The sequence below is a fragment of the Colossoma macropomum genome, unplaced genomic scaffold (assembly GCF_904425465.1).
Source record: "Colossoma macropomum unplaced genomic scaffold, Colossoma_macropomum, whole genome shotgun sequence".
NCBI lineage: Eukaryota > Metazoa > Chordata > Actinopteri > Characiformes > Serrasalmidae > Colossoma > Colossoma macropomum.
In genome coordinates this window covers 53,015,270-53,042,797 of record NW_023494792.1, presented here as the reverse complement: position 1 = coordinate 53,042,797, position 27,528 = coordinate 53,015,270, and the positions used below count along the sequence as shown (strand labels likewise).

At 40.4% G+C, this 27,528-nt stretch overlaps 1 protein-coding gene across 1 annotated transcript in view; it reads right to left on the bottom strand.

Moving 5' to 3' along the window:
- Nucleotides 1-4,255: 4,255 nt before the first annotated feature.
- The window catches only part of arhgef39 (Rho guanine nucleotide exchange factor (GEF) 39), a 52,387-nt gene continuing 29,114 nt past the window's right edge, over nucleotides 4,256-27,528 (bottom strand). Inside the window, exons 6-12 of the mRNA XM_036577577.1 lie at nucleotides 25,508-25,578; nucleotides 19,975-20,103; nucleotides 15,443-15,672; nucleotides 9,667-9,755; nucleotides 6,602-6,731; nucleotides 6,376-6,497; nucleotides 4,256-5,802 (exon numbers count right to left, since the gene is read on the bottom strand). Of these exons, the coding sequence (XP_036433470.1) occupies nucleotides 5,763-5,802; nucleotides 6,376-6,497; nucleotides 6,602-6,731; nucleotides 9,667-9,755; nucleotides 15,443-15,672; nucleotides 19,975-20,103; nucleotides 25,508-25,578 (811 nt within the window). The 3' untranslated portion in view covers nucleotides 4,256-5,762. The remainder of the gene's footprint in view (nucleotides 5,803-6,375; nucleotides 6,498-6,601; nucleotides 6,732-9,666; nucleotides 9,756-15,442; nucleotides 15,673-19,974; nucleotides 20,104-25,507; nucleotides 25,579-27,528) is intronic.

Sequence of the window (27,528 nt, the reverse complement as noted above, 5' to 3'; positions counted from 1 at the left end):
AAGAAAAACTGTAATTTCCAGTAAAAACAGCCACTGAGCAGAAGTATTTTTGAGGAGATTAGATAAAGGTATAATCCACTTGGATAAGAAAGAAGAAAGTCAAGGGAAAATAACCGGAAAAAAACAGCTTCCAATGGAGTTCAAAAAATGATTAATGATTAAAAGATACAGAGAAAACAGGACTCTTGACAACCATCCAAGACCTGGTAGACAACCAAAACTGTCCCCATCAGATAAACAGCACTTACAGCTTTCATTTTTGAGAGAAAATCAAGCTCCACTCTTACTTCAGATCTGAAAAAATCCACAGGTGTTTCTGTCCATCCTTCCACTGTGAGAAGACAACTCAACACTATAAGTCTGAAATGATGTGTAACTGTCAAGAAGCTGTTACTGAGAAAAGGAAATAGATAAAAAACAAATCAAACAAAGAAGTAGCTGGTTAAGATGAATACTGTCCCTTTAGATGAATAACTGAACAAAAAGCCCAGTTTAAGGGATTTAAGCATCAGTAAGCCCTACCAGTGCAGTAAGGAGGGCCTGGGTTTGATTCCTTTCGGTGTGGAGTTTGCATGTTCTCCCCATGTCTGCGTGGGTTTCCTTCCATAGTCCAAAGACATGCAGTCAGGTCAACTGGACATGCTAAATTGCCCCTAGCTATGAATGTGTCTGTCTGTCTGCCCTGCGATGGATTGGCGACCTGTCCACAGTGTTTCCTGTCTTCTGCCCAATGACCCCCGTGCGACCCAGAGGGATGGAGTAGCTTAGGCTCCGCCAGAGATACTACACTACACCCCCCCCCACAAATCTCTCCATTACATCTAAAACAGGTATGGAGATTAGACATATGAGTACACATACAGGGTCAAACGACAAACTAAACACATTATTATCTCTATTTAACCAGGACAAATCTCTGCTTTTCTGGCCAATTTAGGCAACACATAACATGGGCCCACTGTGACCATGAACAATCTTCTGAATAATATACTGACCTTCATATGACTGCAAAGCTTTAGAAAGAGACAGAAAGACAGAGAGAGAGAGAGAAGATAGAGCCAGAGAGACAGAAAGAAAGAGACACAGACAGAAAGACAGAGAGAGAGAGAGAGAAGATAGAGACAGAGACAGAAAGACTGAGAGAGACAGACAGAAAGACAGAGAGACAGAGAGTGAATGACAGACAGCTAGAGTGAGAGAGACAGAGACAGAGACAGTGAGCAAGAGACACAAAGACAAGGAGAGAGAGAGAGCAAGAGTTTATGACAGACAGACTGTGAGAGACAAAGAGAGACAGACAAAGAGAGACAGAGAGAGCAAGAGACACGAAGACAGAGACAAAGAGAGACAGAGAGAATGAATGGCAGACAGACAGAGCGAGACAGAGAGAGAGACAGAGAGTGAGTGAGCGAGCAAGAGACAGAGACAGAAAGAAAGAGACAGAGAGTGAATGACAGACAGAGCGAGAGAGAAAGACAGAGAGAGAGAGAAAAACAGTGAGGGCTCAATAACTAAATTATGCAGAAATTTAAAAAATGGCAAAATTACCCTTTAAAATTATTTTTGCAAATGTTGTACAGAAAATATACACTTCTCAGTTTTTCAGAACGCTTTTAAAGGCAGTATTGCTGTTCTGCTGGTCTTTTTACTTGATCCAATTTGTTCACAAGCCTTAGCAAAACTAAATATTGTGATACATATTGTGAATTATGGAAATGTCTCTCTGCCATTTCGCCCAGTCTTACCAAAAGAGTCACTGAATCATTTAGAGCAATATTCTGTGCCAGTGGAGTCCAATCTTATCTGCAATATATATCTGTGGCTGCAGGTTTTCATTCCAACACAGCAGGGGCTCACAGGACCAACCGTCTGAAGACTGAGGCCAACTGATTTTATTAAAGGAATCAGGTGAGCTCCAGCTTGTTTGGAGTAAAACCCTGCAGCCACACTGACCCTTCACAGGTAAGACTGGACACCGCTGGTCTATGCCATAAACCTCAGCATAATGAGTATGTGGTGGTGCATAGGGTAAATGCAGACAGAAGAACAGTCTGTGCTCCTCCAGTAAAGGGCTGCTGCCCCCTCATGGCCAACCATCAGCACCACAAAGTATCGTTATGTAAATATATAGATGGCGTGTTTGCCTCTGTGGGAATTCAAAACAGCTCTTCGAATCACTAAACAACCAACACTCAAACACAGGTGCCCTAAGGTGCTTCCTAACTGATATTTGTAGACGACCGCAAATAAAGGCAAACATCTTTTTCTTCTGTAGGCTTTATGTTTACCGCAAACATCAGCAAACAGAAGCGGAACAGTTTGAGGATATAGTACACTGAAAAAACAAGCATGTTTGGTGAGGAATATAAAACCAACAGTAGGATATTGCTGTCAAACACCTTAAAGATAATAAACAATGCACGAAGGCATTATTAATCATGCTTTATATTGACACTTTACCAAACTTACTGCCAACTTCAGAGGAAACCGCCTAGAACCATTTCAGGTGAAATGCTTTAATGAAGAACAGGAGAAACCCTGAGGCAAGCCCAAACTTCTGATCTATTAATTCACACTCATGTTCTGCTTTAACAGTGCCATTTATTAAACCATCTTTCTGTTGCAAAACAGGATGATTTTAAATTAAAATGGCTTTAATTTCAAATAAATTCCACCAACATTCAGAATTCCCCAACAGTTTTAACTCCATGTGCAGAAGTCTTGGGTGTCTGATATGTAAATCTATTTATTTGGGCTGTGAATATTACCGCTTATCCTTCTGGGTCGCGGGGGAAGCTGGAGCCTATCCCAGCGGTCATTGGGTTGAAGGCAGTCAGTACACTCTGGACAGGTCGCCAGTCCATCGCAAAACAGACAGACATATACATTCACACACACCCAGGGGCAATTTAGCATATCCAATTGGCCTGACTGCATGTCTTTGGGCTGTGGGAGGAAACTGGAGCACCCAGAGGAAACCCACACAGACACAGGGAGAACATGCAAACTCCACAGTGGTTACCTGGCCGGGAATCGAACCCAGGCCCTTCAGACAAAAAGAAAGAAATTTGTAAATGAAACAAAGAAGGTGCTGGTGTTCTCAAAACAATGGACTGTCCACCCCAGACGGCCTAGTCGTAAGAGTGGTGAGCCAGCAACTAGAAGGTTGCAGGTTCAAAACCCAGGGCTGACCAGATCTATCTATCTTGTTTACCCTTGGGCAAGGCACTTTACCCTGGTAGCCAAGTTGTAGGAGAGGTGAGTGAGCACCACTTAACCACCACCCCCCTCATTGCCCCATGTCCAGATTGGGCATGAAAAGGCAGCAAAATGACAAACTACCTTTGTAGAAAATAAAGTGCATAACATTAATACTTTGAAGCTTTTGTAATATTGACATCACTCATACCACTTACAGCAACCATAACTACATAAGACAATTCCAACACCAGTACTTTAGAGGTGTCAGTAAGTTTAGTTCAAATTCATCACCATGAAGAAGTGACAATTGACTGCACTAGTCTTGACAGAATGTCATGGTCTTATTGTACAAAACTATGCTCAAAGACACCAACAGACAGATGCATGATGACGAATAATGATACATGATAACCAATAATGATTGAACACTGGATATTTAAATGAAGCTTTGGGCCTTATGTGCTTTTTGACATTAAAGGAATACTTCACTGAAAAATCATACACATACAATTTTCCCCTTGCCTCAAATGTAGTTGATAAGTCAAGACACGTTTAGTGTTCCAAGTCTTCTGCTTAAGTTTCACCCCGACCTTCAAAGTTAATGTAGCTAACAGATAACAGAAGTCTATGTTATTTACATTTGGGGTGAGGGGAAAATGTGATTCTCCAGCAAGCCATTCCTTTTAAGAGGATTCTACAGCCTGTGTGATGTACAAGGTTTGATCATTACATTTGCCAGAAGAGGGCACTCTTGTACATGTAATGAAACCTCAAGACTGAAGCAATTCTCTTAGGAAGCCTGCAGTTTGTGGGTAAGTTGAAGTAAATATGGGTTGTTACATATAATTACACAGTATGTCCTAAGACATTAGTAATAATAAAGCATGTTCAGAGCAAGTTTAACAGTTTGCTTCAATATGATGTCAATATGAACAGCTAAGCGTTGGGAAAAATGTGAAAGTTTAATACAACCCACTAACCAATCAAAACTGTATGGTAAAATATTAGCCAATAAGCAATAATGATTTTATAAACACACAGTCATCACATAAAGGGCAGGTCTGTGAACTCTCAGCACAGAGATTTTATTGATTCCTAAGGAATGTGAATCTAATATTGACCAGTGTAACAGCTTTCAATAGCAATAATACTCCCATTACAGTCGGGAGGTAGTGCGACAAGTATATTAAAAACAGCAGCACAAGAGACAAACATTATCATGATAAAACACATAGAATGTAAATCAGTTTGGTTAGGAATCAAATAACCAGTGATCATGCACTGTAGAGCATAACTATAATCATTCTTAAAAAATCAGTAAAAGTTGTTTATAGACAATCAGTAGCAATATCAGAGACCACCTCCACCATTCCAGTAGTAAAATAAAGCAAATGCTGATCTTGCATGCAGCACCACAGATATTGCACTATATATCCAACACATACCCTGTAAATACATGATATACAGTTTGGCGTTATTAAAGTAATATAGAAATGGAGTGTATATTGTTAGTAATCATAAAAATGAGCAGTTAAATGGAAATTCCACAGATGTTTCAGAATCACTGCATAAATAAACAAGGTCATTTGGAAAGGTTTGATGTGAAATGTTCCATTCTAGACGAACTTATTGACTCAGAAATGTTCACAGTGGTGGTGACAAAAACCAGACATGTGAAGAGATTAATGTTTCTAAAAGCTCCCTCACAGAAAGTTACTACATGAAATAGTTATGAATGCACTCACTGATGCCTGAGATACTGTTCAATGCAAATTTTGAGATATGGTTTTAGCCTAAATATATATACTTTTAAATACATTCATGGTGAATGTGTATACACAGGGCATTTTTTTAAATCTAACATTATTTCACCATTATGCTAATTACAACTCAAATCTCAGAGGACGCATGTAGATTCACTGGTCATTTTGGAGAGTAAATAAAATGCCTATATTTGTGTTGGAGACAGTACGACCCCTGGTTTCTATCATCACTGTAAAGAAATCAGAGTTGGTAAGTTTCTCTAGAACAAAGCATTTCACATTAAACTACTCTGAATGATGCTGTTTATATCTCTTCAACTGACTAATGCAGAAATGTTTAATAGATACTGAAATTCCAATTTAACTGAATACACGCAACACGCCACAGATAAAGTTGTGTACAATTTTGCAAAACGTAATATGGTTAAATGTGTTTGGCACTTTTGACACATTTCAGTCAACATTATTATGCGTAATGCACCACACAACACAGACAAGAAAATAAAAATGTTCTATATAAAAACAGAAGTGTACACTTACTTATGGTTAATGAACCCTTCGCTTTGTTCTTTGGTATTCTGAAACAGACCTAACTAAAACATTTCAGAGAAAATGTCTCTTAAAATGGTACAGATAACGAGCTACCGATTGCGTTCTTTGGGTCAAGTTGAAGGCAGCTCTAATGTTACACATGTGGTTAAATTGGCCCTCTTCGTCTTGCTTTAGCAGTACCACCAACCCTTGCAATCTGAGTCTCGAGCCTCTTGTGGTAAATGATGAAGCAGCATCTGAATCCCTTCACAGAATGACACAGCTCGAGCCTGAGGACTCCTGGGACCTGTTTCAAAAGTGAAAGATTCATGACGGATTACGCTCCCTGAAACCTTACATCAGGCACAGCATGGAAGAGGAAGATGAAAGAATGCTAAAATTAAAATAGTAGTTGTCTTTCTTCATCACACTCAGAATGCCTTAAATAGCCTCAAAATCTCAGCACATGATTAACCAACTAAAATCCACTACTTAATTAAAAAAATATATATATTATAATCAATAATAATATTGATTAAAATTTACCTGCTCAATGAATCTGCAGGGATTAGTTGGTAATTTATATGATGATAATGTGTACTTTAAATTCTCCTAATGGTCTCTCTTATGGTATGAAGCAGAGCCTGAGAGACCCATTTATATGCATTTACTTGCTATCATAATGTTTTTAAAGACTTTTATTAGGCCTTTTTCAATGATTACTCAATTAATCATCCAAATAATCAGCAGCCTGCTTGATTACTAATATCATTGACAGTGATTGTCCTACATAAATGCGTAACAACACTGCAACACTTCACAATCAAAACACATCTAAATGCAAAAGCTGACATTAGACCTTGTTAAAGTGAAAGTTTACCTTGCAGTAGGAGCCTCAGAGAGCTTTATCTTCTTGGAGGCGCTGGATGCACCGTCTCCAGCTGGGGGTCTGGAGCTGCTGCTGCAGGGCCTCTGACTGCCCTCTGGCCCCTCTTCCCTTGCCTGCACCGCCAACACAAACCAAAAAAAAAACAATTTCTAACTTTCTATGCCTATAACAGAAAACCAATTGAATAAATGACCACGTCAACATGCGAAACACTGACCATAGCCCTCTTCCGCCCATGAGGTTGCGGGGAGGCCAGAGGACTCTGCTGGCCATCCATGGCTGAGCGGAGGGGTTGTCGGAGAAGCTCCTCTCTCCTGTGCAACACAGTGTTCTTTGACTTCAACTGACTGCCAGGAGGGACACACAAAGACAGCCATTAAGTGTCTGAACTAGCATAGATCTTTGAAATCATTTCATCATTTTTTAGTCAGCGTCATGCTATTGGAAAATATTGGATATTGGAAAAGTATAATTTGGTTTTCTCAATGGAAAAAAACAAATGGCTTTTAAATAAGTGTTGAAACAAGTGTCCAAAGCTGGAACGTTTTGCTGTACTGACATATTTTCTGAAATGTAAATGGATCCTCTGTATTATGAGGTCGGTAAAGAATTGAAATAAGAATATTGCTACATGCAAGCTAACAGTGCTTAACAACCTCATCAAATATGCTATTTAAGCTGCTTTAGCAGCCTCAGCCTACCGTTTACATAGCAGGTGTTTACACATAATAGAGTGGACGTTTAATAGTAAACTTACTTTAATGCTAAGTTGTTGTCAATAACCTCGTAATTCAAGGATCCAGTGACACGCGTCTCTAAAGAGGAGCATTTCACAACAAATCACTCTGAATGACTTAGTTAACATCTTAACCATTGAGTTGTACAAAATTTTATGGATGTTGGTGGAATTTCTTTTTAACTGATTCAGTAACTTTTTATGAAATGTAATGGCTTGCAGAATTTTGAATGCTCCTTTTTAGAGAAACTCTCTGAGTCAGTATTTTTCACAGTGGTGATAGAAACCAGAGGTCTGAGGAGTTCAATGCCTCTTTAAAGCTATTTCACAGATTCTTTAAGCAACATGATCACATGAAATAACTATCAACATTACACATAACTCAGAAGACATGTAGGTTCATTGGTTGTTTTGGACAGTAAATATACCAGCAATATTTTTGTTGTAGACACCATGTGCCCTGGTTCCAATTGCCACCACTGTGTTAAAAAAAAAAAAAACACTCTGAATGTCTTTGTTTACATCTCAAGTACTGAATTATGCAGAAATTTTGAAAAATCAGTGTTATTCTCCTTTAAACAATTTATGGTTTCAAACATATGAAATTTTTAACATCTGATCAATTATAATTACTCTCATCTTCTCTTTGATCAACTAATAAACCGACACACAGACTGAACCAGGATCTACCCACAGTCTGTGTAGAAGTGTTTGTGTATGCAGTGAGAGCAGTGTTTGGGATGTGGAGGAGTCTGGGGAAGTGTTTGACCCCAAGGTCTCTCTGGCTCCTCTTCCTGAGCTGGATCAGTCTCCTGTGAGAAATGTTGAGTTTTCTCCTAAGGCTCTGCTGCTTCAGCTACTTGCACCTTATGTCACCAATTGTCACTTTATGTCATCGATCTGCCAGCTGACTAAGGACTGGTGACTGTGTGTGTGCGCATGTACAGTGGTGTCCTTAAAGTTCGAGACCACCAAAATGCTTCTGTTTTGCATTCTTTCCTAATTTAATACATATTTGTCATTACAAATGATATTTTCAGCATAACAATTTGAGAGAAAAGCAGTATCTTTTTGGTGCTGTATTTTCCCTTTTGCTTTAATGACACCCTGTGCTCAAGCTGCCACAAGTTTGTGCCAAAGCCTCTGATCAGTGGATCAAACCCCTGAGAGTTGTCTAATGAGGCTAAAAACAAATCTGACCTTTTTGTACAAAGGCCTTAACATGTTGTCACAAATTTGCCTAAATTTAAACACTGGCCTAGAAATAGTGCAGAATACTGAAAAATTCTACTTCATTTTACATCATAGCATTTCTTGGTTTTACTACTTTCAAAGTTGCACAATTTCTGTTGTTTATTTCCAGACTGTAATTAGGAAAGAAAAAAAAAACATTTTCAGTGTGGTCTCAAACTTTGAACTCTACTGTATGTATGTCTGAGAATAAGGCTTAAGTTGATCACATTAATCCAAGCAATATTCTGAAACAGTGTTAAACAAATATACACAAGTGTTTTTTTCATCTAGATTTTTTTTTTGCTACATCAGCTACTGCTATCAAAATCTACCAGGGTCACCACTTCCCAAGCTTGTTTTAAGTCAATAATCAGTGACATTAAGATGACTGGTGTTCAATAACTAAAATTAAGCAAAAGGATTGAATTTCTCAACCGCTAGCAATAACAACAACATTATCTTACATTAACAGCAGAAATCCGATAGCCACGGATGAAAGGAAACGATTTTATTTGCATTACTGATAATCACTGAGCGTATGGATTTGGAAAGGCAATAGCCAGCAATGTGATATGGATCAGAGGCGTAGCTCTCGAACAGAAAATTGAGTGAACGACAATAAGAAAACAGCAGCAGATTAGGCTGTCATATTTCCCGGAGCAGATCTGCTGCATAAACATTGCAGATAAACTTTGAGAACTACCATGCTCCTGAATCTCTGTACTGAGCGTTTAGTGCTTTTCTAGTGGTCTGATATCTGTTCATTAGATCTCAAAGAGCAGACAAATCACAAAGTCATTCAGAAGAATGTCCACTTAACGTAACATACCTTAAGTCTCACTTGACTACACTCTCAACAGGTCATTAACTATGTGTCTTTCTCTCTCTCTCTCTCTCTCACACACCCACATTCACACACATACACACACACACCTCCTCCAGGTCGCCTCTGACCTCGGCCACCACAACCTGTCCGGCTCAGTGGCTAATTGCGCTCCCCTGGGCTTGCGGGTTGGGCCGAGGGCCAGGAGTGAGGAGGCTCCCCGCTGTGAGGGCTGCGTTACACTGACAGCCTCTCTTTCCCCGTCATTCTGACAGGCCTATAAACTAATTAGCCTAGCCATGAGAGCTGGGCCTTTTCCCCTGTGAGGAGCTGGCCCCACTGCTAACCTCCCCGTGCCCTGCGTCCTTTGGAAGAAGACGACAGGGCTGATGCTAAGCTAACCGTGACCCGACTCTTCTATGGGCTGCTGCCATAGGAGGCAGCTCTGAGGCTTACAATTAAACTAGGAATGGACGAAGCAGGCACGTACCCAACGGCCAGGCAAAGGCTCCGGTACCAATCATTAATGTCCTCCTGATCGCTGGACATGAGGAGTAGCTTGGCTCTTGTGAAGGTCAACTGGAAGACATAAAAAAGTGAAGAGAGAAATATGAGAAATAGAGGGTGCTGGTAATAGAGATAGAGATAGAGATAGAGAGAGAGAGAGAGAGAGAGAGAGAGAGAGAGAGAGAGAGAGAGAAAGTGAGTGTCATTTTAAGCTGCCTAAGGAGCATTCCTTCTATCCCCAAGGCATATGCTGGTCATTGACCTGCTCATCTTGCTACTCGTCCGCCAAAGTAAAAAGTGACTTTGTCAAAACTCTCCATTTGTTCACTAGAGGGCAGCCCTGAATCACTAAGAAACAATAAGAATTTCCACCACCACGACTAGTGGTAAATATACGACTGTTTAGACCACATCCATTAGCTGTGGACAGTAATTGAGGTGGCAAAACCTAATTCATTAGAGAAAGCAGTAGTTGGTTGAACAGAAGCTTGGGACATGACACACAGAGGGCAGGGCAACATCTGCAGCCTTCTGTCCACCAATCTTTTTCATTTTCCTCATAATTGAATAGTTAAGATGTACACAGTCAGAGTAGTTTGATGTGAAATGCTATGTTATAGAGGAACTTACAGAGTCAGAACTGTGCGCAGTGGTGGTGACAGGAACCAGACGACTGAGGAACTTACTGCCTCACAGAAATCTATTACATTATTAAAATCACATAAAAACTCAGGAGGCACATATACGTTCACTGGTTGTTTTAAGATGGTAAATATAATGCCTATATTTGTGTTTCAGTAATTGCAGCTCCTGGTTCCCATCACCACCACTGTAAAGAAATCTGGGTCTATACATTTCTCTACAATTAACTATTTCACATAAAACCACTCTGAATGACACTGTTTACATCTCAATGACTTAATTATTCAGAAATCGGAATTGTCATTTAAACAAGTTGGCACAAAAATCATTACATGAAATAGTTACAAATACGCTGCCTGATGCCTAAAACATTCTTTTATGGTAGTTTTAATAGAACATTTTGGCCTAAAACATATATTTTTTAAATGTATTCACAGCAGATAGGTACATGCAGGGTGTAAAGCAGAACAGTCCCCAAAGAAAACTCTTCTTTTTCCAGAATTACTACTATTTTACCATTATCAGCATTACTGCAGGCGCATGTAGATTCACTGGTCCTGTTGAACAGTGAATAAAATGGCTAAATTTGCACTGCAGACATCATCACCACTCGTTCCTATCATCACCACTGTAACAAAAGCAGAGTTTCAAGTTCCCCTACAATGCACCTTTTCACATCAAACCCATTTAAGTGACTGAATTCTGCAGAAATTTTGGAAAATCGATGGATCAATTTAAGCAGTATTGATCTATGTCATGTCGTGTTGGACTATGAAATGATGTTGCTGTCAGAACAAAACCTTTGTTCTGTATCTCCAAAACTGTCTCTGTCTCTACAGGAGACAGAAAAAAACATTCTTAACTTGCAATGGAAGTTAATGTAAAGAGATTATTTTGGATCATTTTTATTTGTCTGTTCATCACGTGATTTTAACACAATACAAAGGATAATCAGAATTGTCAAATAATGCAAAAAAATAAAAGACGACAAAATGGAGAGGTTTTTGCACGACAGCAACAGTAGGTCTCCATGCATAACTGTTTATATATGTCAGCATTACATGTCAGCTAACAAAATAGGTCATCAAACAGAGAGAGAGTGTGTGAGAGTGAGAGAGAAACCTCTAGACCAAAAAGTGCACATCTGTGCCATTTCTTACTCTCAGATGCTAATTTGGCAGCACCCTGCACTTGAGAAAGAAGTTCTCTAGTTCTGCCTCTCTCTCTTCCTCCTCCTCCTCCTGCTATCAGCTGGCTCATCCTTAGAGTCAACAGTAATTACCATCACTCATCCATGCTGAGGAGACTTTACCAAGAGATTACGCATGTCAAACAACACAATGGGCACCGTCCAAGCCCAAACAAAAAGGCATGGGCTTTATCCCTGAATAATTACAACCGGAACCCATTAGAACGGATTATAATTGGGGGGCCTGGAAAATATTAAATGACCTTTCACATTTACCTGAGGCCATCGGAATGGAGGAAACAGCGGCGGTTACCGGCGGCATATCAATAATCAGCTCTAATCTTTATTACGGCCGGGAACAGAATCCTAACGACCAGAAGAGAGAAAGAGAAAGAGAGAAAGAGAGAGAGAGAGAGAGAGAGAGAGAGAGAGAGAGAGAGAGAGAGAGAGAGAGAGACAGAGAGAGAGGAGACTAGCAAGCGGCACGCTAATGGATACCTGGTTAAAATAATGGTGCCCTCGTTAGGTTTTAGGGGGAGGCTGGGCTGTGTGAGTGTGTGTGTGTGGGGGGGTGTTTCCTATTATATATTAAATGGATTAAGATTTCAAATGTGCCATCATCAAAAGTATTATCTAATTACAGAGTTCAGTGAGCGAGGCCCAAGACGGTGTGGAGCGCGATATTAGGGGGCCGCCACTTGGGGGACGGCAGGCTTGATTTATGCACAAATAGATCCCGCTTCTATTGCCACACGGTAATTAGGGATTTGTCAGGAAATCTGACCCTCTTAGGTAGAAATTACTTTGTATAATATGAACGGCAGTGCATGGATCCTTCTCGCCGCACATAATTTCACTTGATTATTTATACATCAAAGGGAATCTGTCATGGATGCGGAATAATATTCAAGGAGAAATGGGAAGGGGGGGCGCAGAACTGAGAGAGGAAGGATGGAAAGAGAAGAGTGAGGCCAAGGGAAAGAGAAAAGGGGGGAACGAAATCCACCAAATACAAACATTCTCTCAACTAAACACATGGAGAAGGGCAAAAAATTGTGTGCAGCGGAAAAATTTTGCATTTTTTTTTTTGCTCCATAATGTCCAAGCGCCTCTTTTTCCTTCTACTTATTCTTTCAAACTTTGCATATAGATTGCCATGGCATTTCCAACTGTCAAATTTAATTTGGCTTTAATTCTTCATGGCATGGATGAGGAGGGGCCTGAGAGTGCTGACAGTCTTTTTCCTCGATGGTCCAGGTAGGAGGGGGTGCACCAAGGATCAATAATGTGTCCTTATGAGAAATTACGCCTAATGCTATTGAGTATGCATTTGAGCCCTCTGTGGGATAACAAGCTAATGAAATGCCATTTCTTGCCATTAGATAACGTGCAGTAGCAGCAGCACTGGCAGAGACACAGGCAGTAGGAATAGAGGAGAGGAGAGAAGAGAGTGGTGACAGTGGATCAGGAAGATGTATTTGTTGGTAGGGAGGAAGAGATGCCTCTCTGGTCTAATCTGATGGAGTGGTGCAAGAGCATTTTCGTTCTCCTTCAGAAAGAGTACTTAAGCCGCCCATCAGCAAGCTTTAAGTGATGCCCAAACCATACAGCACAAGGTTAGGCCTACCATATGATCCTACTGGATTTCTAAGACCACCTAACAGAGGCACCACTATAACAACAAAACATATTTAAAGTGGCCGTATTCCTTTTTTTGTATTGTATTTTTCACTTAGGTTCACTTAGAACATGGTTTTGTGTACCAAAATAGTCATAATTCAAGTTCACATGACCATTTTTCAACCTCTTTTCATTCCTTAGAATTAAACAGGCTGTTTCTGTTACTGTGTCTTTAAGACTGGTATATGTAAATGATCTCTGCTCTGATTGGCTGTGATATATTGTGCCTCCCTCAGAAAGCAGTCTGGGCTGAAACACTCCTTAAGACATCAGCATAAACAGGTGGAGCTAAACTCCTATAGTTTAAATAGGTGGTTATATGGAAATATTTTACATTATATTATGAAAACTCAATACAGGCTGTTTTTTGCAGCTTGTTTGCCATATATTGACTGTATGGACTCAAGACTGAATGTTGCACCTTAATGTTTACATACAATATCAAAGTCTTTATTTCAAAGTAGTGAGGAACATTTTAAAGAAGGTATGTGACTTTTGTTGGGGTAAAAATGCCCAGATGCGGTTTTACATGCCATTTACGACCCTTTTTGTTTAGTCCTAGAATGAAACAAGCTGTTTTCCCTGTTCTGGTGGGCTCATGAATAATGTGATGAGCTCTGTTGTCATACTAGTCGATAAGCTAGGTCGTCAAACTATTTAGCTATGCTAGTTACCTATACTAGTTTGATTAAGAGCTGGTGAATAGGAAGCCAACTTCAGCCCTGTTTAAAGACGAACATCAGCCACGCCCATCGACATACTGGTTCCTTGGGAAGGGTATGGAAAAAAGTGCCGATAGTATTCCAAACGACAGTGGTCGAGGTTCACAATATGTCACTTCCATGTACCAAACTCTCCTTATTCAACTATGTCACTGTAAATACCATTTTCCATTCTATGGCACCTTTAATACAAGGAATCTTGCACGGCTTCTATTAGTTTATTCATTTAGCTGTTCTCAAAGTGTACAGGTCAGCTGGCATTTTCAAAAAGTATAGAGCATAGTCCATGGGCTTCACTATAAAACTCCTGACAATGAAAAATAAATTAGTTAAAAATGAACAAAATAATATCTATACAGTATTAATAATAATAAGCTTTTCTGTGCCAGAGTCTAATGCTGACAGAGTGAGCATGAGTAAAGTATGACGATTTGTCAAGTTTACAAAAAGGCATAATTAAAAAGGGAGTGGAGCACACATTAGAAACACCCATCCTTGTATGAATATTGATAGGCCCAAGTGTTGACTAAACACGGTCGCATAAGCTGTTTTGGTTGGGAACGGAGTGGTGTGCAGCACACTCGGCTGAATGTTTCATGACAGTACGGAGATCGTTTAGATGTAATTTGTCACTCAGCGGCAACAGAGGCCTGGAAAGAGATCAAGCAGTGAGGAGACACATTAAAGCTTGAACCCTTATGTGGAACCAGAGCAATTAGCAAGAGAAGAAAAATGATACATGGTGCATTTTCCCTAACTTAGGGAGCAAATTTGTAAAAAAAAAAAAATGACTGTAAGCGTGTTAAAATGTTTCATTTCAATGGGCAGGATTTAGAAGAATAGTGACATGAGGAATAGAGAATGAACAGAAATTTGATCACATGAATTTCTACATACTTGCTAATTTTAAATAAAAACTTAGAAATTACCCTACCAAAACCTACTGACTGCAGCAACAGTATTTCAGAACTATAGGGATGCAAACTAATGGTTATTTCTGTATTGATTAATCTATGAACTGATATTTGATTAATTAATCAACCAATCAAGCCATGATTTCACTGTCATTTCCTCTCACTCTGTCGAATCACAGCACCACTCATCATTTAAGTTTCATCGGTGCAACAAGCGATTTCATCTTTTAAGAAATATCAACAAAATAGAAACCAAACCATCCCCTACACTTCCTGTAATGGTATTGAAATCTGAAATGGAATGGCATTTTGCATCATATGAACATTATCAAACATTGTGTTAATATGTTAATGTTATACTTTTCTGTACCTACAAGGGAAATTTATCATTTTGCTGCCTAACTATGCCCAGTCTGGGATGAGCCAGCTGATAGCACAGCATCGCAAGCAGAACAACGCTGCCCTGGGGCAATGAGGTTAAGTGCCTTGCCCAAGGGCATGACCAGAAACACCCAGTCAGTCTTGGGATTTGAACCTACAACCTTCTGGCTGCTGGCAACAACCTTCTTGTCGTTGCGTAACAACTACAGACCTACATGGTTTCACACTCACACTGATGAGGCCTCCCTGGCTTTTAGTGTGACCAAACACTTTGTCAACAGTGCACTCCTTGAGAGGATAGACTCGCTGGCAGGAAAACTTGTCGCCATTGGTCGGGTGCATGGGGCTGCATGGCTTAGCCTGGATCAAGATATCGGAGAACAGGAAGAACATCTTGGGTTTGGTTTCCGTGCCTTTAGGGGGCACTGTCTTCAGCCAGCCTTCACGAATATACCACCGATCTAGGAAAGAGAGAGAGGAGACAGAAGTTAGACTACACAAATCTGTGGAAGTCATTCCTCTAATACTACAGAGAGAGATGTTATGTAACAGTAATGAAGCTTTAAAATTTGCCTACTCTATCGACTGTCATACTGAAAACCCAAATACCGTCCTCTAAAACCCTAATGCTGTAATGCTTCTACTGATAAAACTGACATCCAAAACATGGTTAGAGATGAATGTAATGCCGGGTGTTTATGAAGTCAATACTTTAGAATACTAGAGGCATTTGTAGAATCTCCTTGATGACTGACTGGGAGGTTTATGATGGCTACTAAATTAGATGCTGACATTTGGAAAGATAAGATGAATTTTCAGCCTTGCCACTGATTTCTTCATTGCCCCGGTGCACCTTGTGATTGCCACTTCAGTGACAGCCGTAGTGCAGGGTTCAAAATGGACACTCTGAGCAAAAGACAAGCTTTCTATGATTAGCAGTGGGGCCACGCTGGGGTCAAATTGCTTTTAAAATGCCACAGGTTTAATGTGTGACAACAATGAGGACACAGCACGCGATACTCCCAGGTGGCATGTGCAGATTGGGTTTGATGGCTTCTGTAAATTGGTGAAATCCATTTAAACTGGGCAAACTCGACTTGCTCCACAATAAATGGTAATTTGGTTTAACCCTTTGAAGTCACAGTTATAGACCACAATAAACAAGAAAATGTAATTTGATATAAAGTATTGCATATAGCTCATTAGAACAAGCAGAATTTTGTTGAAAGTGTGAATTCTTCACTTTGTCCACATCAATTTTTTGTTTGCAAGTACAAGAGGCAGGAGTGCAGACTTTAGCTTTCTACATGCAATTCAATGTGTATTTCACATAATTAAATACATAACTACATGTGAATAGTGCAGCAAAACAAAAGTAATAACTCTCAACCTCTAAGGGTTAAATCAAGATGCTATACCTGACCACAGCCTCAATGCTTACAACACCAGGAAGGGAATTCCAACAGGAAAGGCCCAACAAAGTACAGAACACAGTGAATAATAAAAGCATACGGGTGCAGGGGCCTCTTCTTTTCTCCATATACACTAAAGCAGGATGCACTAAATAAAGCAAATACATTTTTCTCTGTCATTCATACTTTTCCATCTCTCCCTCGTCCCTTTTGTCCACGCTTTGGACTGACACGTTCAAGGAGGCTCTGTCTGCTCCATCAAGAGTACACGGTTCAAAGAGTAGGAACTTGGAGCTCCCCTCTCCGTGTCATACGCTTTCAACTCCCCCTGTCAAAGAGCACCTCTACCTAGCTACAAAGGCCCAGCAGTTTTCTGGGTGCTAAAGGTTGCACTACAAAGGCGCTGGGGTGCTCCTGATGTGACCAGGCCAAAGACCAGGAGACACATGAAAGCCTGTCTCCGTATGAGGGGGACTGGATGACACTGAGCATGATCATTGTTAATTTGAAGAGGGGACTTTGTTTGATAGGTTATACTTTCATGTCAGGAATCTACAAAGCCTTCAGCGGAAAAGCTTTTCAAAGCCCTCAAGCCTGCTCTTAAGTTGCACTGAAATTCCTCCCGCTAAAACATACACTCAAAGTTACAAGGTGCATTGGGCTTATGGGGGCAAGAAAGACTGTTAGGAGGTATCCTGATGTAAAACTGTATAGGAGAGGTTATAGAGGGCAACAAGTTAACCAACATCTCTTTTCTTCTCTCTAGTGATAGTGTACGATATGACAAAAATATAACATGATGTATAAAGAAGCTTTCACAATCCATCATAGTGAGGTTTCCATCCATGTATTTTTATGCATATTATACCAGTAGACTGACAAAGAAATTGAAATTTTTATCAGTGAGAAAAAGATAACAGTCTTACTAGATGGTAAACAGACACCAGATGCTGCAACTGATTAATGGACATTTCTTGAGCCATTGTTTCTGCCAGTGTGTTCAGCCTCTGTGCTTTTACTACGTAAAATCTAGTCATTAAATTAAACAAAACACCAACAAGAAAGAAAGCCGCTCAACATTAAAGATTTCACTGTCGACTTGCTCCATATCTTAGAAGTTTTGACAGATCTGACCCATGAAAACTCAAAGATCCATCTGCTTGCTTAAAGTGTTCATTGCATCGTGAAATAGTTCTTCATATTGATGGGGAATGTGTTGTCAAAAATAAACTACTTAATCAGAAACAAACAATTTGTCAAAATCCATTAATAGAATAAGAAGAATAGTAGAATAAGATAATGGCAAAATGGGCTGACATCCAGTTAGCCTATTATTGTTGTCTACTATACAATCTACTGACTGCAGTTTATGTAGTTATTCTAAATAAGCCAGAGCTGAAACTGGCTGCTGTTGTTTTCCAACTCTCAATAATTGGTAATTTTTATGATACATGCACATGTTCAGTGTCCTAGAAGTAAAAGAAAGCATATCGTGACATATCGTAACTTTCATATGACGGGAAACAATGATGGATCCACTTCAGTACGTGAAATCAATCACCAGCCTACAAGAACTTCATTTACATATCATTTACATGAAGCAAACACTAATTCATGGAGATACTTAGTCTGGGAGTCAATAACACAACAGAATTCAGCGGCTCGCGAGCCAATGGCTGTACTTGTAGGAGGAATCTGAGGTTGAGCAGTGGGTGCACTGAACAAACTTTAAAGTGTTAAAATTAGGATGACTGGAAAGATTAAAATGTGAAATAAACAAAACAGCTTCATTAAGACGCGAGGGTGATGTGATTATGTAGTGTGATTATTTTCATAACATAATTAAAAGCTATATTATTGCAATGCATGAAATGCTTATGCACTGGCTGTCTTTTGTATTGTTTATTTTTTGATTGGTGTCACTAATATAAAACAAAAGCACTGTGTAAAATGTCTTTTAATGGAACATGGAAGTGTTGCAACATCTGTCGATAGCAATATGCTTGCAAAATAAGTACATTTACATTTGTACTGACTGCCGATTGCCCAAATAATCTGTATTATTATCTATTTTTATCCTTTTTACTGGTATCATGGATGATATAGTTTTGGTTAGTTAACCACAAATCAGGCATTTTTTCATGTTGTTAAACTATCATGTTCAAATTCACATACACTCCTACCAGATGTAAGTTTGATCATATATGCCAAAGATGAAATCTGTTTGCAGTCATTTTATGATTTGACTTTACGCAGCTTTGATGAAGGTAGACCAATGTGTGGGATAGAAAAATGAAGTGTAGCTTCTCTCGCTTTCTCTCCTTTCAATGTGGAAAGTGGGGAGGTGAGCCGGGGCCTGCGGACAGCAGCGGTGGCGGCAGAAGCCCCACTCAGAAGTCCCAGGAAACAGACAGACTGTCTGGCGTATCGATGTCCCATTGATTCGGGCTTTGCGTCTAAGAATCACTCTCACCCTTATCTCCATGCTCACCACTTAATATTGTTGAGGGGCTCCGATGCCTCTCACCAAGCATCAGTCTCCCTTAGCCACTTCAGAGCTAATGTTGGAGAAGGTGCATACACTTGGGTAGGGTTCAGTTATCTGAAGAAGAAAGAAGAAAGAGCAGGCAGAAAAGCTGGAGAGAAAAGCCTTATAGGACAAGAGCACGAGGCCCAGCAGAAATCCATGGGCCTGAAAATCCAGCATAAGAGGGAGGGCCTTTCTTTACACTTCCTACATTCAGCTCAGCGTGAAATGAGACTATCGCTCGTTGGGTATTCATCACCAGCCTCAAACCACCTTTGTGCACACACACACGTATACACTCACACACACTCCCTCTTTTTCCCAGCTTGCTTTTCATCTGCCGGTCCACGAGATGAGGAGATGCGCTAATTGGTCCTGGGGGAGATTGGCAGGCCAAGGCATTCACGACAAGGCCCTCTCTCTCACTCTCTCTCTTTCTCTTTCTCCCTCTTTCTCTAGCTGTCTCTCTTTTGTTACACATGGGCATTCTCCCCCGCGACAAACAACAGAGAAGAAAGGACCTCCACTCCACAAGTAGCAAAAGAGAAGAGAAGATGGAGAGAACTGACGAAGGGCATGGCTCCGCCTTTCCAATTAGTGCCAAGAGTTGGCCAATACATTCGTTTAATTCTCTTGTCTGAGACTGAGATTATGCCACGCAAACTCATCTTGCGTCACTTTCATTGATTATGGAGAAATGGACAGCGCTGTGTTTCAACTTACCTCATTCCATCCCTTATTTACTTCCCTCTCTCTCTCTATGAGAGAGAGAGACAGAGAGAGAGAGAGTTAGATGAAAGGAATAGCAGATCACAGACTCTAACCTGGAGCCAGCAGCCTGGTCTTTCGGCCCTTGAGCAGTTTCTGGACTCTGCGCAGCTGCAGGTGGTTCTCATGGCTGCGGGCGTTGTCCTGGATCCGCTGGGCGACCTCAGAGACAGCCCTCACCGCCCCTGCAGCAGCATGACACACAGCACAGATGAAACGCCTCTCCAAACCACCCAGCATACACTAGGAACTTGGAGATATACAGACAAATGTGAATTGTTTCCTCACAGCATCAGTGAGATTAGAGAAATATATACAACAAAGTCTTTAAATATTTAGACAGCGATACAGTTTTTGTTGTTTTAGCTCTGTGCTCCACCACACTGGATTTGCAACTGATACAATGACAATGAAGATAAAAAGCAGATATTTGCAGCAAATACATATCAGCACAAACCAGCAGAAATACAATACTGTGCCAAAGTCAGAACCAATCTTCATGTTCCAATCTGCAGTCAACATGGCCTTTAATTACAAGTTGTTCATTTATAGGAGATATTTCTGAAACATCTCTATTAAAAAAAATCCAAAACTGGAATTTCAAAGGTTATTAAAAGATACTGAGAAAATGGGACTCATATAAACTGTGCAAGACTTTGTAGACCTCCTAAGAGTCCAGACTTAAACATCCCTGAATGTGTTTGAGATTATGTGGACTGTGTGAAGCAGAAAATAGCACCATTTGTTAAGACTGATTCTTTCAGAAAAATTATCCCTGCAGATTCATTTGAAAAACTGAAAGCAAGTCACCTTTGTGATCTGTTTTTTCTGCCTTTTCTTCCTGATGCTGAAAGATTTTGGCCATTTTGAGTGGAAATTAAATAGATGAAGGGTGGTCTCTGACTTTTGCACAGCACTGTAAAAGGCCTTCTTTCACACAGTACTACTAAAAGTAGTCAGACACCTGGTTGTTCAGTTGTTTATTCGCTAGATGAGTGTCACTGTATCACTATTTCATGCTAAAGAGACCAAACAAATGGCCTGCGGTTGATTCTATCTGTCGCATTTCCTGCTCTTTCACAACATGAGGACCATAGAAGCACCAAAGCCATTATATGTTGAAAAATTAGAATAAACTAAAGACGTCAGAGCACAGCGAGGATAACCAGTATCCATATATTAGAGATTTACTCAAAGCCAAAATCAATTCTTTGGTACACTGTTAAGAAGCAAGAACACACTGGCAAGTTTAACAACAGCATACAAACTGGTATACATTTGCAAATGAACCAACAACACTTTCAAACAGGAATTAAACCCCTTTTTAAACTCTAGAAGAGATCAATTTTGAGGAATATGAAGATATGTCAAAGGAAACCATAAAGAAAGAAATGTACTAGTATAACCTGAGAGGGTTTGGAACAATGAAAAACAATGGTAAGCCTCGAGAACAGAAAGCAGGTTATAGATTGTTAAAATGTGCATAAAATAGCCTGTAGAGTTCTCAGCAGGAGAAGCTGAAGATTAACCTGAACCAAAGTGATGGAGCGAGAAAAGTAGTGTGTGTCATGTCTTGGGAGTGTATGTCTGCAAGTGGAGCTGGCTCACTTGTCAGCACTGCCGAGGGCAACCGCAAGATGAAATCTGGATTGTAGAGAAGTATCTGCTCAGATTCAACCAAATTCTTAAAAATTCACTGGACTGCACCTCACCTTACAGTTGCACAGTGACCTTTAATATACTGCTGAATCAACTGTGGGGGGCTTTTCAGGGCCAAAACATGGAATGTTCTTCAGTGGCCATGTTAATCACCTCATCTGTGCATGCATTTCTTTTACTAAAGGGCAAAAACCCTCAAAACCAACAGAAACTGAAAATGATTGCACTGCGGATGTAAAAGTGCATGATCACTAGAGATGAAATCCAGCATTTATTGGTGAAAGAGCCACATTATTAATTAAGATTTGCAACCGAAAACCAAACATGACATTAAGATTATATTATTATATTTAAGATTACAATGTCTCTCCTTAACTTGGGAGTCTATGGCCCAATCCCATTTCTTATTTTCACCCCATCCCTTGTTTTCAAGTGTCACCTTGCCCCTTGGAACTGGGTTATGAGAGGTAGTGGTTGAAATATTCTCCTACGAAATGGGACAACTGTGAAATAAAAAAGAGCATTACTGCATTAGCTAGCTAATAGGCTACTAGTGGTGCTCTGTAGGTGACGCTGCCAGTCCGCAGTGATAGTAGAGCAACGGTAAAGTTCAGCAACCTCACTGCTGGGCTTTAGGTAAAGTTAGGGCAACATATGCTTTCAAAGAGAGGATGCGACAATTATTTATTATTGCCCACCCTAATTCTTCAGTGATATGAAGCTGAAGTCAGCTATTCGCCAGCTTCTCGTTTGATTTTTCCCGTTCCACCTTAAACAGAGCAGCAGTTACATTCTGCCACTTCAGGCGTCAATACTACTGGACTATGTAACGTGGAACAGGAAATTTAGCTAGCTATCGAGACATTAGCATGCTATTAGCGATTTTTATTTTATGAAGAAAAAGATACATTAATACATTGAGACAACATTAAACTAAGATAATACAATTGTTATCGTAATTTTTAGCGGAGAAGATTCTCACATTTGTGGGTTCCTTTGGTAGCTCGCGCGGCCATCTTGCCAGTTTTTCTTTCTTTCTTTTATTTTTTTTTTTTCTTATAACACTCTGTTTGGAGTCTGCCTCTGAAAGACCTCCATTTGGAGAGCCATGTAGCCTTAACGCTTCACCCTACCCCTCTATCTCAACAAAAATTGGGACACCCTAACCCTAGACGTGAACGCGCAAACAGAGGGCCAAGGGCTAAGTGGTAAGGGCGAGGGGTAAAATGGGATTGGGCCTTTGTGAACAAGGGTTGTGAATTCTTTGTTTTTTACTTTTTTATATAATCTGCTGGTGCATAGCAAAACAACAGAAAACAATGGTTATCCAGTTTCAAAGTACTTCCATGTGTTTATCAGAGCACACATTATTCACAGCATGAGGTCTTACTTTTAAAAAAGAAGGATGTAAACGTAAAAGTGGATGGTGTTTTTGCTCCAGATCGCTAGCTAGCATGCTCTCCACTGCATTTATTTTTGAAAAAAATGACTGTGTGCTGGTTATCAAGCTGTTTATGCAGAGTAGAAAGAAAACGTTTGCGTCATATAGAATCTAAAACATGCACTCACTCTGACAAAAATTGACCAAAAAGCTGAGGTTACAAAGACACAGTTTGCTCTGCTCTCTGGCATTACTCATTAGTGATCAAGTCAAAATCAGAAGAAAATGGAGCTACATCTTTTTGAACAGCAACAACATTCAAATAATTCAGACCAGTCCTACAGGCATGTATATATGCCACATGCCTGCATGTAATGTATGGGCCATATAACTGCATAAACCTTGCAGGTTTGTTTTAGGGACCCATCACCATGTTTGATTTTGCCATCAACCCCCTAGAGACAGATGACCCAGAGAGTGTGAATTAACACATTCAGACTCTACTGATTGAGTTGGACCTGCCGCAGTGGGGTGTGTGTATATGTCTGCATCTCCCTTAATTAGACAGAGTGCACACGCCCTGTTACAGCCTGTTATTCCACCCTTAAAAAGCACAAGGCTATAGACGAGACCAGGAATGCTCTGCTAATTGACAATAAGCCTTGCTATAGATAAGCAAAATATCGGAATCAATGGAGCGTTCATTTGATCAACACTCAGTTATATTTATGTACTTCACTACACCACCAGCTGCGGATGTAATTTGGTGTGAATGTAGTATTATTAAGCTATAAATTAGTTTGAGCGAACTGTGTTGCACATAAACACCAAACTGTCACACAACTGAACAGTTTTCGGTTGAGCAGTGTGTGAGCCAACTGCCTTCCCACTGAGTATGTTCACAGCCATGGACAGTAATGCAGCTGAAAACGACAATAACAAACTGAGTTTTAAACTCCACCCTCTGGTCTGCTTGCAGAGACAGTTGCAGCTCTGAATATGATGCTTGGGGCGGTTTCTCCATAATAAAATAATCGCAGCCTAATTGGGTCACTTATCTTCAGAGGAATTACACCAGAAACCAAAGACAGCGTATGTTTTTGCGGCCTTCGGAACATCTCCGCAGCCCCTTTCGCTTTTAAGAAAACCCGCTCTGTAATTGTGTTTCAACAGAGCCGTGCCTGATGCATTAATAATACAAACCATCTCATTTCACATTCCGCAGACACTTTTGCCCAATCTAAATATTATCCATCGAGTTTGCTTAAATAGAACTCGGTCGTAGGAGCTCGAGTGTTAACTTTTTTTTAATTAACCTTTGACAGCGCTGAAACGGTCAGGGGGGAGGGTGACTAGGATGGTGGTTGGCTGAGAGGCATGCAGAAGTACGTACCGTGCTTTAAATATATGATAGACGGGGAGTGTGAAGTGTAGCAATTACCACAATTAAAGCTACGCCATTCCACACAGAACATTGAGAGGGAGGGGAGGAAAGAGGAAAAGAGAGAGCACAAGGGAGGAGAAAAAAAAAATAAATAAATCCTCCACAACAAGAGGAACTGGAAAACAACAAAGCCCTACTGTGATTCTCACTGCTAGTTTGCTTAATCAGATACAGCGTGATTTGTCTGGGGTTGTTTTTAAATAATTCCCTTTACAATATGCCCAGGCTGGGTGCGGAAACTTAAGAAAGGCGAGGGAGCTGGGGAAAAAAAAAAAGTGGCTCTAATGAGAAGAGGAAGAGCTGGTGGAGGGGCAAATTTGGATATGTACCTTCATCTTTGAATCAGGGGCTGTTTTAATTTGTAAGCAAAAGCAGCACGCAACCAATGAGATTTTAATTGATACACATAAATAATTCCTTGTGTACACTGCCGCTTAAGTTGGATTTGCTGTTTATTTGACGATAGAAATTAGTCATTATCGAGGCTTCTGTTGACGTTGGAGATGTTATTTATTTATATTTCACACGCTTGATATCCTCTGATCTGGTCCCAATTAATTATGTCAAAATCCACACAGGGAATTTAGACTCACGTTAAGCTTTGCCGTACTTTCATCCTCGCCGAGCAGAGCAGCGCTGTGACAATAATCACAAATGAACGATGAAAGGAAAGCCCAAAGTTGCTCTGTTTGTCACCCTAACAAAGACAAGGGAAGCTCTTTTCCATTGCCAGCTCAAAAAACTTCTTCAGAGGCAGATTTGTTTTGCCACCACACGCACCACTTTTGGCACCTTTTTTCTCCTCCAGCGGGCCAAGGTATCCTCGCTTACCTGGTGCAAAAGCACCCTGAGATCACACAAACACTGAGTGATCTTTTGAGGTTTGTATAAAGCTGACAAACTAGAATGGAAGGCAAATTTGACATGCATAACAAGTGGGGCTTTGGGTGAGTATGAATCTGCGGCTTGATACAGATCTTGACAATAAACAGATAATAATAAAAAAAAGAAATCTAGGCTGGCTGAACCCATCAACGTTTTTGTTACCGAACGCTAACAGGATAAAGGAGCGTTTGTTGAGCTGTGAGACGGCGGAGGCTCTTACTTGAAAGCTGTTGGAACTCTGGGTTGTCTGGACTGGTGTTCTCTGTCAAGTCCCTCAAGATATGCTTGTACCTGGGAGGAAAAAAATAAAAATCCACAAATAAACAAGCTAAAACAACAATGTCTAAAAATACATCCTTAAAAAAAAGAAAAGAGCCAGTAAAGTTAGGGTGAAGAGGTCAGACAGGCGCCATCAGCACATGATGAGATTATCCACGCTAAGAGATCACTGGGTCACAAATGTTTTTCTTTTCTAGTGAAGAATAAAGAGCTATTCAATTTACGCTTGCTAGTCAATACGCAGCACAGAAGTGCTGCTTTACTCATCCACACTGAACAGAGACCTGTTTCATGCCATTGTATGGCTACAGTTAACAGGGAGAAAAACAATAGGAAAGAAATACAGGAAAAGATAGACAGCAAGAGGAAGAGAATATATTTCCTGCCGTCCACTGCACATAAACAAGTGAATGAATTTGATGGGGTCAAGCTCTACATGTTCAGGAAAAATTAAATATTGATTATTGTGCTATCGCCGCCCTGTCCAAAGGGGAAAAAATGGTTATTAATGGCTGGCCAAATCAAGGGCCCCATTAAAGAAATGACCCCTATCACAAGATGAGGCCAAATTGAGAGGGAGAGAAATTTGGGGGCAATTCATTTCACTGTTTCAGAGGCACAGATAAAGACAGAGTGAGCCTTAATACCGGAGATTACAGCTCACTTAAATAGAACTCCAACATCTGAAGACATCAAAGGCCTCTCTCAATTGAGACAGCACTTAGAAAAGTTAGGCGCTGTGGCAATGTCAGCACTGACTGTTTGATTCTCCATAGACTTTGGCACTTTGATTTTCAAGAGATTTCAACTTAAGAGAAATGGGTCTTCAGCAATGCAGATGTGCGTTCTTCTATAGAAGCTTTGTAGATGCAGAAGTCAGCCGAAATAAAAACTTTCAGGGCAAGTAATTAACTTAATGATGTGTTTATAGAGCTCCATTAAATACCAAAAAACAGTTGAGGGTAAAATGCACTCTCACCTCTCACTGCTTAATCCCTCAGGGCTTAAAAATTGAGCTTAAATACTCTGGGTTCTGTGAAAGACGTGAGAAGTTGCAAAGCAGGGCCCTTTTTAATTGGAGGAGGGTGATGAGAGAGAAATAACGTAGCCCACCGCTCCCCGCGGCCATGTCGGAATAATGTAAACAACGGTGGCAGCCGCCACGACGCCGTGTCACCCGTCAACCTGTGACGAGCACAAGGAGGGTGGGATGGAGGGGAGGGAGAGAGAAGCACACTTTAAACTCTGCTTCTGAAGAGCAGTTTTAGGAGGCTGAGACTTCAAGGCTCTAAAGAGTGAGAAGGAGTGAGGGAGAGAGAGCTTCTACAATAAGCCCTTCAAAATTCTCTCTCTCGGAGCACAAGGAGTTGAGCTGATATAGTCTGAGTGCCTACAGTTTCCTGCTAAAGTGAAGGGCGCATGTGTATTTATTCACAACAGTGACTGGAGGATATCAGTGCAAAGCTTTCCACTTTAAAAGCCAGAGAGGCAAAATCCCACATTGTGCACACTCATTTATTGAGGTATTAATTCATGATTGTACATTAGCTTCCCACAGACAGATCTGCCAAACCTCGCCTGAATTTCCAAGCACCTTGACTAGAATCTAAGTAACAGATTTCTTTTATTAAAAAAAAGAGAAGAGATTAGAAAAAAAAAACACTGATGCGAGTGGCATCTGTTAAGATGTAGTAAAACATCTCACAACTGAGATGAACCAGAGCAATTACCTGCAGAGAAATCTAGGATCATTATGTTCCAAGCCTAGACTACGGTACATTCAGGCTGTTGGGATGGGATATATCTGTCTATACCCAACACCCAAGCCAATCATCTAAATGTTTCTAGATGTATTCCAGATATATTAAGTACTGTGTGCCAGGGTTTAAACACTAACAGATGCACTCTGGCCTAAACAGCGCACCTCTTATGTAGGGGTGGAAATCACCAGCAGCCCCACAA